Source organism: Elephas maximus, chromosome 7, assembly GCF_024166365.1.
Source record: "Elephas maximus indicus isolate mEleMax1 chromosome 7, mEleMax1 primary haplotype, whole genome shotgun sequence".
NCBI classification, from domain to species: Eukaryota; Metazoa; Chordata; class Mammalia; order Proboscidea; family Elephantidae; genus Elephas; species Elephas maximus.
This window is the reverse complement of record NC_064825.1, coordinates 125,283,906-125,299,134: the sequence shown is the minus strand read 5'-3', so window position 1 is coordinate 125,299,134 and position 15,229 is coordinate 125,283,906. Positions and strand designations below refer to the sequence as shown.

Here is a 15,229-nt window from a genome sequence, read left to right as displayed (position 1 = left end):
TAAACAAACTATGGTACATATACACAGTGGAGTGCCCGGCTACCACTACCAACTGCTCTGACAGGGGTCACAATAGAGGGTCCCAGACAGAGCTGGAGAAAAATGTAGAGCAAAATCCTAACTCACAAAAAAAAAAAAAAGACCAGACTTACTGGTCTGACAGAGACTGGAGAAACCCCAAGAGTATGGCCCCCAGACATACTTTTAGCTCAGTAAAGAAGTCACTCATGAGGTTCACCCTTCATCCAAATATTAGACAGGCCTATAAAGCAAAACAAGACTAAAGGGGCACACCAGCCCAGGGGCAAGGACTAGAAGGCAGAAGGGGACAGGAAAGCTGCAATAGGGAACCCAAGGTTGAGAAGGGGAGATGTTGACATGTCGTAGAGTTGGTGACCAATGTCACAAAACAATGTATACTAACTGTTCAATGAGAAGGTAGTTTGTTCTAAGCCTTCATCTAAAGTACAATTAAAAAAAAAAAAAAGAACTCTTCAAATTTAACAATAAGTAAACAAACAACCCAATTAAAAAGTCAGCAAAAGACTTGAGCAAACACTTCACCAAAGAAGATATACAGGTGGCAAGTATGCACGTGAAAAGATGTTCACCATCATTAACCATTAGGGAACCATGATGAGATACCACTACACGCCTATTAAAATGGCTAAAAAATACTAGCAATACCAAGTACTGATGAGAATGAAGAGCAGCTAGAGCTACCTTTGTTTCCGAATAACAACTTTTTCCCAAGCACTAAATAAATATGCTACAATAGGTGATATCTTGACATTGTGGCTTTTGGCAAAGACACACTCACCAGTTCACTCAACAGGTTCTAGTCAGAGGATATCATATAGAACTGGAATTGTACACCATATTTGAATAAACCATAAAACGTTTTTCTTTGCATGGGTAAAATCTTCCAGCCTTCAGTCATGGGTATGTGCTATTTCCTCACTTGTACACTCTTATATTTAGCCTTTATTTTGTCCTAAAGCACGGGTCGGCAAACTTTTTCTGCAAAGGGGCAGAGAGTATTTTCAGCTTTGCAGGACATTAACTCTGCCCTCCTAGCAGAGAAGCAGCCATAGACAATAGGCAAATGAACAGGCATGGGTGTGCTCCAATAAAACTTTATTTACAAAAACTGACTACAGCTTGATGTGGTCATAATTTGCCATTCCATTATAGGGGCTGGAGATGGCAAGCGCCAACCCTCAAACATTTAGAACCCAGCAGGCTGCTAGTGGACAGAACCAAGCTGCCTTAAATTGGTACTAAGCATTGGACAAGTGGCTTCCTGGCTTTGTTGGGGGAAACATCTCACTGCCTGCAAGCTATGGTACCAAGGCATTTTCAAGAGGCCCTTTCGGATCAGATTTCACCTTCAGCAGCAGACACAATTTCTCAAGTCATTTCACCAGCCATGCAGCAAGGGGGTAGCCAGAGGCACAGGAGGCTGAGGGATTGTCTAAGGCAGAGCTATATCAACAGTCCAGGTCTTGTGTGGCTAACTGCCTCCATACATAACTGCCTCCTTTGCCATGAGACCAGAAGAACTGGATGGTGCCCATCTACCATTACTGAACATTTTGATCAAAGATTCTATAGAAGAATCCTGTTCAGAAAGGGGGAAATGTAGAACAGAATCTCAAATTCTCATGGACTCCAGACTTTCTGGAGCCATGGAGGCTTGTTGAACCCCTGAAACTATTGTCCTGAGATAATCATTGAACCTTAAACCAAAAATAAACAAAAGAAAAAAACTGTTGCCATCGAGTCGATTCCGACTCATAGTGACCCTATAGGACAGAGTAGAACTACCCCATAGGGTTTCCAACGAGCACCTGGTGGATCTGAACTGCCAACCTTTTGGTTAGCAGCCATAGCACTTAACCAATATGCCACCAGGGTTTCCAGACTAAAAATAGCCCCTGAAATCTTCTTAAAACCAAACAATAGTTTAACTTAACTAGTAACAAATGTCTTCCTTGAGCATTATGCTCTTTTAAGAACTATCTATATGGGATGAACTTGACAATAGCAACTAGAAAGATTAGATAGGAATCTAAGGGGGCAGTGAGTTTATGTTAGTGGGGGAGGAACAACTCAAAAAACAGGATGAGAATGGTCGTGCAACTCTAAGAATGTAATCAATGCCCCTGAATTGTACATGTATAAACTGTCAAATTAGTGTATTTTTGCTGTGTATATTCTCAATGACAAAAATAAATCATTAAAAAAAAAAAGCCCAGGTCTCCTGATCTCCTCCTCAGGTCTTCCTCCCGACCCACAAAAACAGGAAGCGTCTGCACCTGCCCTGAAAGTAACTGAAGAGACCAGTGCATCTCCAGGGTTGTCCAGGGGCTGTATAAAGATACTGGGGAAGTTAGGAACGTTTGAGATTGCCAGTCAGGTATACTGAACAAGTATCACCTGGACACCCAGGTGATCTTGACACATACCCCAGGTGAAGGAGCAGTGTCTTGGTCCTCCAAGCTACCCAGGGGCCCAAGACACAGAGCAGCAGGGCCAGGGCCCAGGGCATTAAGGTGAGGCCCCCAGTCTTCACAATATCCACAGCAGGCTTGAAAGAATATACTTTATTAATCTAGCTTTCAAATACTAGAGGCTAAAAGTCAGCTGAATTATAACAACCTATTTACAGAGTGCTGCCTGCAGGCCAGGCGGGGTTGGGGCTGGTTCTTCCCAGCCACCCACCAAGCCCAGCCTCCAAAGAGGCTTGAGGTCACCTTCCACCTGCAGTAGAAACACCTGGCACACAGAGGACATTTCTATCTACCTGACTAAACCCTCAGGGATGGAACACAGGTGGGAGGGCACCAGACCAATACAGAGTCAGACAGACAGACACAGGCAGGGGCTGAGACTGCCCGAGAAGGCCCATAGGCGGCCTCAGTACTTCTTCAGGTTGTAGGTCAGGCTGCCTGGGACCCTGGTGCCCTGCAGGGGTGGCGAGTTCCAGACGGCAGAGCTGGTGCGTTTATGGTAGCGAGGCTTGCTCTTTTTAAAGATGTCCTCCAAGTCCAGTGGGAGAATGGTCCCAAAGAGCTCAAGAAGGTTTGGGGGGTGGTAGTACTGGTGGATGATGGCCTGGCTGAGCTGGGTGCCTGCAGGGGGACACAGGAGGGCAGGTCACTGCCTTGTGGCTCTCCATGAGCCCCTCTTCTCCCTGCCCCACCCACAGGCCCTTGTCACCCTCTGCCCCAGCAGGCTCATGGAGGCCTCCTCCTGCCTCCTCACCACCAACCCCTGATAACACTCTTATTTCACATTCTCATTGGTGGCTTAACCTAAACACGAGTCCTCAAAGGCTTATGTGGGCCAGGCCCTGGACCCCACGACTACCCGGGAAGGAGGCACCTGTTCTCCCCAACCAGGCTGAAGCTATGGAGGTGTACAGCCCTGCCAACAAGGTGACGAGGACCCTAGGCATCAGGAGCAGGAAACACACGCCTGGCGCTTGCTCAGTACCAGGCACGGTTGCAAATGCTTTCCACATCCAGTGAAACCTGTGAGAGCCGAAACGCGACGGGACTCCCTTGTTTTTCTGGGTCTCACAAGTTTTCCACCTTTGATAGGGTGCAGTCTCACCACTTTTCTATCAGTTGTTTTAGTGGCAAATATTTGCGTTTTCCTTCTCTGAGAGGTTTCCGCCTTACATAGGTTCTGGTTCTCACAGGTCTTACTGTACAGCTCATTTTGTCCTCAATATACCCCCTCAGGTGGGGGTTACTGTCACCCCGTTTCACAGGCGAGGTAAGCTGTCTACAGACAACTATGATGTTCAGCAACAGAGCCACACTGACCCCTGCCCGCTGCCACCTCCCTCACAAATTGACACCAGCAGTTAAGGAGACCAAGTCAGACTACTGATTCAAATGAAGGGAAATTCATAAGAGAGGGTCTTCTGTAGGGCCCTGACCCTCTGTGGGATTCCCGGCCTTTCCCTCTGGGACAGGGGTCTGCACCCCATCCTGGCCTCCAGCTCAGCAAAATTAGTAGAGCACCCACTGCGTGCACTGGCTGTCCACTCCACTCCCAGCAGGCCTTGCTCCTAGGCCTGAAGCAGCACAGTCACACTCACCACACTCCTGTTTCAATGCTGGGGCCAGTCAACTCTGGGGTCAAACCCTGCCCAAGCACTGCCCCCCGTCCTCCTCAGGGCCTTTTCTGCCTTCTCCAGCCAGCTGGAACTCCCAGCTCCAGCTCTTAGCCTAAACCCATTACCACCTTAGCACTATTCCCGCCCCCAGCTGTGTATCTGGATCCAGTCTCATCATCCTGCTGGGCAGGATTCCTCCGAGGGGCCTACAGTCCAAGCTAGAATACCCAGGACGATCCCTGTCCCAGGGCCAGACTCAATTCCTACAGTTGTTGACAACAAAAGAGCACAACCCTGAAGGTCTGGTCCTCAGATGAGCCCACTGGCCCCAGGGGCCCAACCTTCCCTGGCCCCATGCCCAAAGCCTGCTGGAGGCTCGGTGCCCAGGCCAACACCTTAAGTCTCCAGCCCCCGGGCACAATAACCTCCCATCGCCTCCAGTGTCCTAGAAGGCACAGGTGGAACCCAAGTCTCCTGGGGAGCTCTGGGCGCTGCTTACCGCTGGCCCAGGCAGGGATGGGTTTCCGAGGGTGGGCCTCATCATCAGTGGAGTCATCGCTGTTCAAATCCATCCCATAGTTATCCGGGTTGATCTTGGGGGGCCCCCTGCGCCCTTGTGGAGTCATTTGATAAGAGGTACAAACTGGAGACTGGAAAAGATCAATGTGGCCATCAGCTCTCCTCCCCCTGCTTCCTGCACCCCAGGGGGCCAGTGTACAGAGGCAGAACCAGGAGGCATCAGGGCTGTTGTCACCACCCCCACTTCACGAGCAAAATGAAAATGTCCAGGGCCCACTTTTCAGTGTCAACGAGTCAAACCACACACACTCCTCTCTAGTATCCTTTCACTTGTTAAAGTACGTTGCAAACGCCACCCCAGCTCAGCAGGTATAGATTCACCTCTGTCTTTTTAACGGCCCCAGGCTGTTCCACTGGACACTCCGTGATTTGTAATTTAACCATCCATTACAGATGAACATTTGGCTAATTTCCAAGTTTTCAACATTTTAAACTATGCTGCAGTGAAAATCCTTCCTCATACTATGTTTTGTTTCTAACCACAAAACACCAGGAATGGCCTAAATGCTCAACAAGAAGGGCTGGCTAAAGAAATTCTGCTGCATCCAAACACTACACATGAAAAGACCCGAAATCAAACCCGTTGCCATGGAGTCAATTCCAGCTCATAGCCACCCTATAGGACAGAGTAGAAGTGCCTCACAGGGTTTCCAAGGCTGTCATCTTTATGGCAGCAGATCACCAGGTCTTATCTCCCACAGAGCCACTGGGTAGGTTCGAACCACTGACCTTTCAGTTAGCAGCCAAGCACATGAGCACTGAGCCACCAGGGCTCCTCTAAGGAATACTACACAGCCATTAAAAATAGGCGCCATACATGCTGACATAGACAGATGTCTACATTAAGGGAAAAAAAAAATCATGCAGCCGAATGCTATGTATACTCTATAGTCATTCTAAAATATGTGCGTACACATGCATGTGTGTGTGTGTGCCCACAACTGTGTGTGTGAAATGGTTATATATGTAAAATCTAGAAGTATACATACCAGGTTTAACAGAATTTACTTCTGAGTACTTTTTTTTAGCTTTAGACTCTTAGAAAGTTCAGTTGTTTTTTTACAACAAATTCTACTTTTAGATTAAGAAAGAATATATGCATCAAGACTAATAAAACCAATGAGGTCAACTGTATCCTTTCTCTTTCTTAGGGTCCTAATGCAGTCCGTGCTGCCCGGCTACAGGGAAGAGAATAATCAGAGCAGGGCCGTCTCAGCTCTGGGGCCAGCCTCACCTGCACATCCATGGTCACGTTCGGGCCTTTGCTATTCGCTGCTGCCTCCTTAGCTTTCTTCTCCTGCTCCTCCTGCAGCCGCTGCTCAGCCAGGCGCTGCTGCTCTTCCTGGAGCCCAGCACCAGCAGGGGTGTTAGAAAGCCAAGGGTGTGCCCTTCCCTCCTCCAGTGCCACACAGCATGGCAGCGAGGCAGCTCCTGCACCAGGAGTCAGCAGATCATGCCTCCCCAGTCAGTCTCCCAGCCCCTCAGAGGACACCCCTTACCTTGTTCTTCTTCTCCTCCAGCTCCCTCTGCATTCGTTCCTTCTGCAGCCGCAGGGCCTTCTCCCTCTCCTGAGCCTCCCTGAAAACCAAGCAAGAGCCCGTCAGAGCAGGAACTGAAGGCCAGGCTCTGTCCCTTCCAGGGAAGCCAGGAGGCCCACCAGGACCCGCCTGGGAAAATGGAACGGCAGAACGCACACCTTGGCTTAGAGTCAACAGCTGCGCTTCATCCAGAGGGCTGAAGGAGCAGGAGTCGAGCCCAGCTTTGGAGTCCACCAAAATCTGACCCCTACTCTTCCCTGCAACTCAAGTCTCCAGGCCTCACTTTTCTCTTCTGTACAATGGGATCAGAACTCCTCTCTTCCAGGGTCATCACCAGAATTCAATGAGATAATCCGTGTTACCTCCCCAGCACCAGCTGATACAAATGCAATGCTCTGCTAGCATCATCCTACCCTGCAGGCCAGACACTGGCTCCGAGCTGCTCATCGGCCTTGGAGTCACCTCCACAACTTCCTAGCTGATGACCTTGAACAAGTCATTTAACATCTCTCAATCCGCTTCCTCCTCCGTGAAACAGAGCTGATGGTTCTGACCCCAGAGGGGGCTTCAGGCAAGGATTCAACAAGGAACCGTGCCCAACAATGGCTGCAGCCACATCACCATCACCCAATTCCACACAAAGTTGCTGGCACTGCCAACACCCGTCCAGTCCTAAAACACATTAGTCACCACCCCCCCCGTCTTCCCCTCCTACTGCCAAGGAAAGTCAGCCAAGTGCTCCTCTCTCTGGCTCAGCCCACAGGACCAGGGCCACCTTTGTGCCAGTCAATTAACGAAGCCCCGCCCTGTCCGACCCTCTGTCTTCAACTCTTCCACCCATAAAGATGGACACAGACAAAAGTCTTGCCCAGCCTTCCTGGCCTGTGTGCATCCTGGGAGGTGGAAGCGGGAGAGAGGGTGGCTGTTGGGCCTGGGTCTAGGTATGTCTGTGTGTCTGTACAACCACGTGGGCATAGTGTTCTGACTACACGCAGGCAAAAAAAACCCAAATTCGTTGCCCTTGAGCCGATTTCAACTCATAGCGTCCCTGTAGAACAGACTAGAACTGCCCCATAGGGTTTCCAAGGCTATAATCTTTATAGAAGCAGACTGTTACATCTTTCTCTCACAGAACAGCTGGTGTGTTGGAACCATTGACCTATCCGTTAGCAGCTGAGCACTTAACCACTGTGCCACCAGGGCTCCTTACTAACGGGCACAGGATCCCACGTATCTCCTGCCAGCAGTAAGTGGGTTGCAGCCCAGGGTCCAGCACAAGAGGCACAGGGTAGGCCCCAGCTACACCTGTATGATTCGTGGTGGAGTTCCTATTTACTGCAGAAAACCCTGCGTCTGCCAGTCTGGAGACTCAGGGATCATCTGGCCCACAGCTCTCACTGCAGAACGGTCTGGAAATATCAGGGGAGAGCGACAACCTGCATTGTCATCATCACCAGGGAGGTGCATTTAGTGGGCAGGGGCCAAGAATACTACAAGTCCTGCAGTGTACCAACATCACCACAAAAAACTCTCCCGATTCAAATGCAAACAGTATCCCTGTTGAGAAACATTGGCGCAACCTGCCCCACGTCAACTGAAGAAAAAAATGAACCAAAGGGGCTGGCACAGGTGGTTGAAGGCAAAACCAAGACAAAGCCCCCGTTGACCTGCCCACTGCCCCAAGTCCCCTGTAGCCAATGTGCACCATGTTCAGGCGGCCCCCGCTGTGGGCAGTGGGTTTGGAGCCCAGAAAAACCTGCCCTTCTTTGCAAGCCGCCAAGTGAAGATACAAGTTGCACCCGGGCAGCCGCTCGCTACACGGCTCGCTCATCCCCACAGACGCGGGAGCACAGGGCGGAGGCGCGGTGGAATGGCAGGGGTCACCTGTGGGCAGTGGGCCGCCTGCCTGGCCTCGGGCTGCCCTCACCTCTCGGCCTGGAGCCGCTCCCGCTCCCTCTTGCGCTCCAGCTCCTTCCGCTTCTCCTGCTCCGCCAGCTGCCGCTCCTGCTCCCGCTGCTCGGCCAGCTGCCGCTCCTGCTCCCGCTGCTCGGCCAGCCTCTTGGCCTCGGCGGCCTTCCGCTGCCGCTCTTGCTCCTCCTCCTTCTTCTTCTGCAGCAGCTCTTGGTGGCGCCGCTCTTCTTCCTCCTGAGGTTTTGACAGAGAGCAAGGTCAGGGCCTCTGGCCAGGCGTGGGCCGGAGACATCCAGTGGGGAGGGGAGGCTGGCGGGAGGGTGGAATGCCGGCCCCACAGGGCAGCCCGACCCCTCTGGCGTCAGCCAGCATCAGAGGCCAGCAGGGCTGAGCCACGGAACACCCCACACAAGGCCCGGCAAAAACCTCCACAATCAGCCTGAGACGGCATTTTGTGACAACCTCTTTTATTAAGCGGTTAAGAGTATAAACTCTAGGGCCAGGCTCACCAGCTGTGTGACACTAGGGAAGCCACTTAACCCTTGGCCTGTTTTCTTGCCTATAAAATGGGAACAGCAATACTTACACCTCATGGAGCTGCTGAGTTTAGACATGTAACACACTTAGAACACGCCTGGCACATAGTAAATACTCAATAAATTTTAGCCATTAAGTAATACCAGCCCCTAATGACAGACTGGTATGCCCTGGAGTCGTAAGACTGACCGTCCCAGGATGACCATGCAGACATAGCGTTCAGGGTGTGGATACTAACAGCAAACACGTACACAGCACTCACCAAGCACCAGGCAACATTCTACATACTTCGCGTGTGTTAACACATTTAATCCTCACAACAACCCTATAAAGCAGTTACCACTTGTTATAGATCTAATCGTGTCCCCCAAACACCTGTTGTAAATCCTAACCCTTATACCTGTGGTTATAATGCCATTTGGGAATGGGTTTTCTTTGTTGTGTTAATGAGATAGTATTAGTGTGGATATGTCTTAAGTCAATCTCTTTTGAGGTATAAAAGATTAAACAAGCAATGGAGCAAGCAGAGACGGGGGATGACAGCTGCTATGCCACACGAAGATCACCAAGGAACCAAGGAATAGAAGCTGAAAAGAGACAAGGACCTTTCCCCTAGAGCCAACAGAGGAAGGCTTCCCCTAGAGCCAGCGCTCCATATTTACACTTCTAGCCTCCTGTGACAGAATAACTTTCTGTTTGTTAAAGCTGGCCACTTGCACTCCTGTTACAGCTGCACTAGATAACTAAGATACCACTGTTACTGGAAGTAATGGAAACACAGAGAGGTCAAGTAACCTGCCCAAGTTCACACAGCTAATACATGGCAGAGCTGAGACTGGAACCCAGAAAAGTCAGGCTTCAGAGTCCATGCACTTAGCCCTCAAACTGCCACTGCTACAAAAAATGGAAGGCAGGTCACTGTTACCGTCGCCATCCCAGAAGCTTTTGTTGGACCTCCTTCTGGGTCTGAAGCAAAGCAATTCACCAAGATCAAGCCAACAAAGGGTTGGCCCAGCAGAACCTTCCTTGGTGGCCCCCAGTCATCACAGCCCATCCTGCCCCACCTCTTCCCTGACGCCCCAGCCCTCTGCCCACCTGCGCTCGCACCTGCTGCAGCCACTTAAGCCTCCGCGCCTCCTCCTCCTGCTTCCTGCGTGCCTCCACCTCCTCCATCTTCTTGGCCGCTGCCTTTTTCTTGGCCTTCTCCTCTGCCAGCCGCTCCTCCTTGGCCTGCAGAGCCCCCGCCCCATGTGCCCACTGAGCACTCCTGCTCACTCAGCCCTGCAGAATGGGGTCTGGAACTGTGCGTGGCAGGCCACCCACCACCCAGCAAACCCGCTCCTTCCCCACAGTCCAGGGCAGAGGGCTCCAGAAGCTGATCCTGCCCGGAAGCGTCAGAGCACCCACTCAAAAAGGGCTGCTGGGTGAACGAGCCAAGACCTTCAACCCCCCACGGGACTCAGAGTGGACTCCAGGCCCCATGGGGCAGAAATACTGGGCATCCAACCCATAACTTCCCCAGGGGTCCAGGCCTAACCTGCAGGCCACCAGATCTGAACTGCTTGGCTACCCCCAGGGTGCAGCCCACCCCAAAGTTGGCCGCCCATCAGCCCGAGGCACACACCTTCTCTGTCTTCTCATCGATCTGAGCAAACTTTTGCTCGATCTGCTTCTTCTTCTCCTCCTTCATCTGCTCCACCCGCTCCCGGGCCTGCAGCACCTTGCGGAGACGCTCCTCACGCTTCCTGCGGGCACAGGGCCGTCATGGGGTACCCAGCCGAGACTCGGGGCAGAGCAGCGGTTGGGGCCGGGACACTTACAGCTTCACCTCCTCCAGCCGCCGCCGCTTGTCCTCCTCCACCTTCTGCCTGCGGAGCTGCTCTGCCTCCTCCTTGCGCCGCAGGTTCTCCAGGCGCTGCCGCTCCTTCTCCTGGGGAGGGTGGGGCGTGAGCACACAAAGCTAGTGCTGGGCTAGGGACACAGCCAGCCCAAGACAACCTCCCAACCCAAAGGGCTGCCCAGCGGTCACCCAGCAGCCCCCAGCCAGATGGGCAGCAGCAGCATCTTATCACTCTCATCCACTTAGAGGCAGCAGCATTGCCCCCTAAACATGCCCTCCACTCCACCCGGACCAAGTCCTGGGGCTTCAGCTTCTCCTCCCGAGGAGATCCAAAGGCCTCCCAAGGGCCTGAGTCATGAGTGCCCTTGACTGAGTCCAGCCAAGCCACAGACAGCACAAGAATCAGGGCTCCGAGGATAACTATGTAAAAGCTGCCTTTGAAAAGAGAACAAAGAATGAGATTGGGAAAGGCAGCTCTGAAAGTAAGATTAATGTAATATTGACAGGGTGGCAGATACCCAAGCGTTAGATCGTTATTATGCTTTCTAATGTGCACGTGTACACACACATATATATTTTCTTTCGTCTGTATCAGCTATGATAGTTGAAAGAAAATGGGAACAAAAGAAAATATAGCCAAATGCCAAGGGAGGTCGCTTTAAAGTGGCAAGATAGATCAGGGGTGGTTATTTTTTTCCTTTTATTTTCCAGACTGCCTAGGATATGGCTATGTCACTCTAGCAATTTTAAAAAGAATTTTTTTTAAAGTATTAGCTGGTTGTCCAGTAGAACCATGCCGGGACCACCCTCCTCAGCAGGCCAAGAAAGCCCCGGCGGTACGGCCATAGCACTGGACAACCAGCAGAGACAGATGGGGGCTCCAAGGCCACCCTGGCCCCAGACAAGACTGGTGCCTTACACCTGAATGGCCAGGGGATGTGAGTGGAGGCTAGGGCCCAGGCTGGGGCCCCACCCCTCCAACCCACCTGGCTCTCCCCAGAACCCTTTGGCCCTGCTCTCCCCACAGTGGTCACTGTTCATCTTCCCCTGGCCTCTGGAAGGTACATTCCCACCCAGAAATCCGGCCCCAAAGTAATCAAACCCTCCTAAAGATGGAGAGTTAGGATTCTAATTTCAGTTAAGAAAGATAAACACTCTGCGCTGTCTCTCCTGCCCAAAGTGGCTATAAAACCTGAATAGAATGCATGGAGCCACCATCTGAGGCCTCTGAAAACCAAACAGTAGCAGGCAGATGAGGGAAGAAGACTAGACTTCAAAGCACTACTGGCTGCCAAGGAGTTTTCCATTTTTTCCTCCCAGCCTAAACTTAATGCAGCCCAAAACCCAGAAGGGGTCAGGTAGCAAACTCCAGGAAAGCCGTCAAGTTCTGGCTCAAGAAGCAAGACGAGAACTTCTAACAGAGAGTACAGAAATCCCATATTTGTTTTTCTCTCTTTTCTCCTTTCTCTCACGCCCCACCCCACAAGCAGTCTTATGACAACGGTGGCAGTGGAAGTTAGAAGGACCCACAAGAGTCAAAGCTCTATGGAAGGAGGAGAACCTTTCTCTCCAGTCTAGGGAGCTGTGATCCCAAAAGGTTGGCGTAAAACCCTGCGGCTTTCTTCTTTCTCTGTCTCCTCGCTACTCGACCTTGAAGGCAGACAGGGAAGCCTGCAGCGAGCGGGATAACCCAGGTCCCAGGTTCCTGGCTGGGGGACAGAGGGGGAAGCCCCAGCGAACCAGAAAGTACTGGAGAGATTGGGAAAATGATATCATCAGGCTGTTTGCAAACTCCTGGGCTTATTCCATTATGGACTGAATTGTGTAGCCAAAACAGTATGTTGTAAATCCTACTATAACTGTAGTTAGAATTCCATTTGGGGACCATGGTTTCAGGGGACATCTAGGTCAATTGGAATAATAAAAGCTATTAAGAAAACATTCTGCATCCCACTTTGGAGAGTGGCGTCTAGGGTCTTAAACGCTAGCAAGCAGCCATCTAAGATGCATCAATTGGTCTCAACCCACATGGAGCAAAGGAGAATGAAGAACACCAAAGACACAAAGTAATTATGAGCCCAAGAGACAGAAAGGGCCATATAAATCAGAGACTACATCGCCTGAGACCAGAAGAACTAGATGGTGCCCGGCTACAACCGATGACTGCCATGACAAGGAACACAGCAGAGAATCCCTAAAGGAGCTGGAGAGCAGTGGGATGCAGACATCAAATCTCGTAAAAAGACCAGACTTAGTGGTCTGACTGACACTAGAAGGACCCTGGAGGTCATTGTCCCCAGGCCTTCTGTTAGCCCAAGACAGGAACCATTCCCAAAGCCAACTCTTCAGACAGGGATTGGACTGGACTGTGGGATAGGAAATGATACTGGTGAGGAGTGAGCTTCTTGGATCAAGCAGACACATGAGATTATGTGTGCAGCTTCTCCCTGGAGGGGAGATGTGAAGGCCAAGGGGGACAGAATCTGGCTGAATGGACATGGAAATACAGGGTAGAGAGAAAGAGTGTGCTGTCTCAGGGGGAGAGCAACTACGAGTATATAGCAAGGTGTACATAAGTTTTTGTATGAGACCGATTTCATTTGTAAACTTTCACTTAAAGCACAATAAAAATTTAATTAAAGAAAACACTGAATGAAAGAAATAAAAAAAAAAAAAGAACCCCATTTGGGAATCAGGTTTTCTTTGTCACATTAATAAGACAATACTAGTATAGGGTATGTCTTCAGTCAATCTCTTTTGAGATAAAAAAGGGAACAGATTAGGTACAGAGAAGCAAGCAGAAGTGGGGGAAGAGAGGTATCAAGCTCCATGAAGATTGCCTATGAGCAGAAATTCAGAAGAGATAAGGACCTTCCCCTAGAGCTGGCACCTAGAATTTGGACTTCAAGCCTCCTGAACTGTGAAAAGATAAACTTCTGTTGATGAAAGCCATCTCATGGCTCTGTTGTAGCAGCTCTAGATAACTGAGACAGCCCCAAACTGCAGCTGTATGGACCTGACCCTATTTATCACACCAAAGACTGTGAGGACCAAACTAACAGCGCACTTCCAGGTCCCAACCTACGCCCTGATGGGTGCACACCCAGGGCAGGTGCAAACATCACCGCAGACTTTGAAATCTGAAGTAACATTGGAACAGCACTCCACGGGAGACAGGTTGGAACTTGTGGCCTAAACTTTACCTACAGAAGAGGCGCACAATTTTAAGGTGCTAAGAGAAAAGAACTGTCAACCTAGAACTCAAAGGCCAGTGAAAATATCCTTCAGAAGTGAAGGTGAAGTAGACATTCTCGGTAGAAGGAAAACTAGAGAACCCGCTGCCAGCACACCTGCTCTGAGAGAACTACTAAGGGATGTTGTTCAGACAGAAAGGCAATGATACCAGGAGGAAACATGAAACATCTGGAATGAGTGAGAGTTAACAGAAATGGCAGACAGCTGGGTAAATATTCATTTCCTCTTGAGTGCTTTAAAATGTTGAAAACAAAAATTACAACATTGTCTGATGGTGTAGTCAATACACGTAGATTTAACGTATAAGACAACTGCAGCATATGGTGGGGAGAGTAAAGGGAACTATGTCAGGAGAAGGTTTCTACATTCCAACTCAGTTGGTGAGATAGTGATTCTAAATTGACTGTGAAAAGGCTAAAAACACAAAAACCGAACCCGTTACCATCAAGTAGATTCTGACTCATAGCAACCATTTAGAACAGAGGAGAACTGTCCCACAGGGCTTACAAGACTTTAAATCTTTACGGAAGCACACTGCCACATCTTTCAACTGCAAAGCGGCTGGTAGGTTCAAACTGCTGACCTTCCCTTTCAGTTAGCAGTGGAGCACTTTAACCACTGCGCCACCAGGGCTCCTTAAGTAATGCCTAGTACACCACAACTCCACGAGACGATATAGTCAAAATCATAATATTAAAAACACAGTACTAAAAAATGTTCAAATAACCCTCAAAAAAGGCAAGGGAGGGGGACAAGAAAAAACCAAACAGACAACAAATAATAAAATGGTAGACCTAAATCCAAACATAACATTAAATGTAAATACACCAAATAAAACACATCACTAGAATGAATTAGGAGCCCTGGTGCACACTGGTTAAAGCACTTAGCTCCTAACCAAAAGGTCAGAGGTCTGAACCCGCCAGCCACTCCTCGGGAGAAAAATACGGCGGTCTACATCTGTAAAGATTTACAGAGTCTCTCTCCGCCACCAATCAAATGGTCACTTCACACCAAGCTTGGTGCTAGTTGCTGGGCACACATTACTCTCTGGCTTATCAAATCTCTGTGAAGTAACCACTGGCCTCCTTATGAAGAAGCTGAGGAAACTTAGGACCAAAGGTTAAGAAATGTGTCCAGGGCCCCTAGGCAGGAGCTGGGATTTGAACTGCCGTGTTTACCCCTGCGCCCTTCCTAGGCCCCTGGTCTCCTAACTGAGGCTTGCCCCATGCCCACCAGATGCCCCGTCCAAGGGCCCCGACTCCCCAGAGGAGGGAAGTGCAGCTCCTTAGGCCTCTGGTTCATCACTATGAGGCTGCAAGGCTCTGCTCGGTCTCTGGGTGGAAGCATGCATGACGCTTCTCCTCATGGGAGGAGCAAGCATGGGTTTCATTCACTGCTGTGGGCCCAGGTGCCTAGCAGGGGCCTGGCAGGAGAAAA

The 15,229-nt window shown here is 50.2% G+C and overlaps 1 protein-coding gene across 3 annotated transcripts in view; it reads right to left on the bottom strand.

The window, feature by feature from the left end:
* Positions 1–932: 932 nt before the first annotated feature.
* The window catches only part of INCENP (inner centromere protein), a 30,384-nt gene continuing 16,087 nt past the window's right edge, over positions 933–15,229 (bottom strand). For 2 of the 3 annotated variants that reach the window (XM_049892196.1, XM_049892198.1), the window contains 8 exons: positions 10,515–10,624; positions 10,319–10,439; positions 9,802–9,924; positions 8,174–8,391; positions 6,208–6,286; positions 5,943–6,050; positions 4,629–4,779; positions 933–3,134 (listed from right to left, as the gene is read on the bottom strand). In XM_049892196.1, coding sequence (XP_049748153.1) covers positions 2,920–3,134; positions 4,629–4,779; positions 5,943–6,050; positions 6,208–6,286; positions 8,174–8,391; positions 9,802–9,924; positions 10,319–10,439; positions 10,515–10,624 — 1,125 coding nt within the window. In that variant the 3' untranslated portion in view covers positions 933–2,919. Of the gene's footprint in view, positions 3,135–4,628; positions 4,780–5,942; positions 6,051–6,207; positions 6,287–8,173; positions 8,392–9,789; positions 9,925–10,318; positions 10,440–10,514; positions 10,625–15,229 lie in introns of all 3 variants that reach the window. The other variant, XM_049892197.1, reaches the window with a different exon arrangement.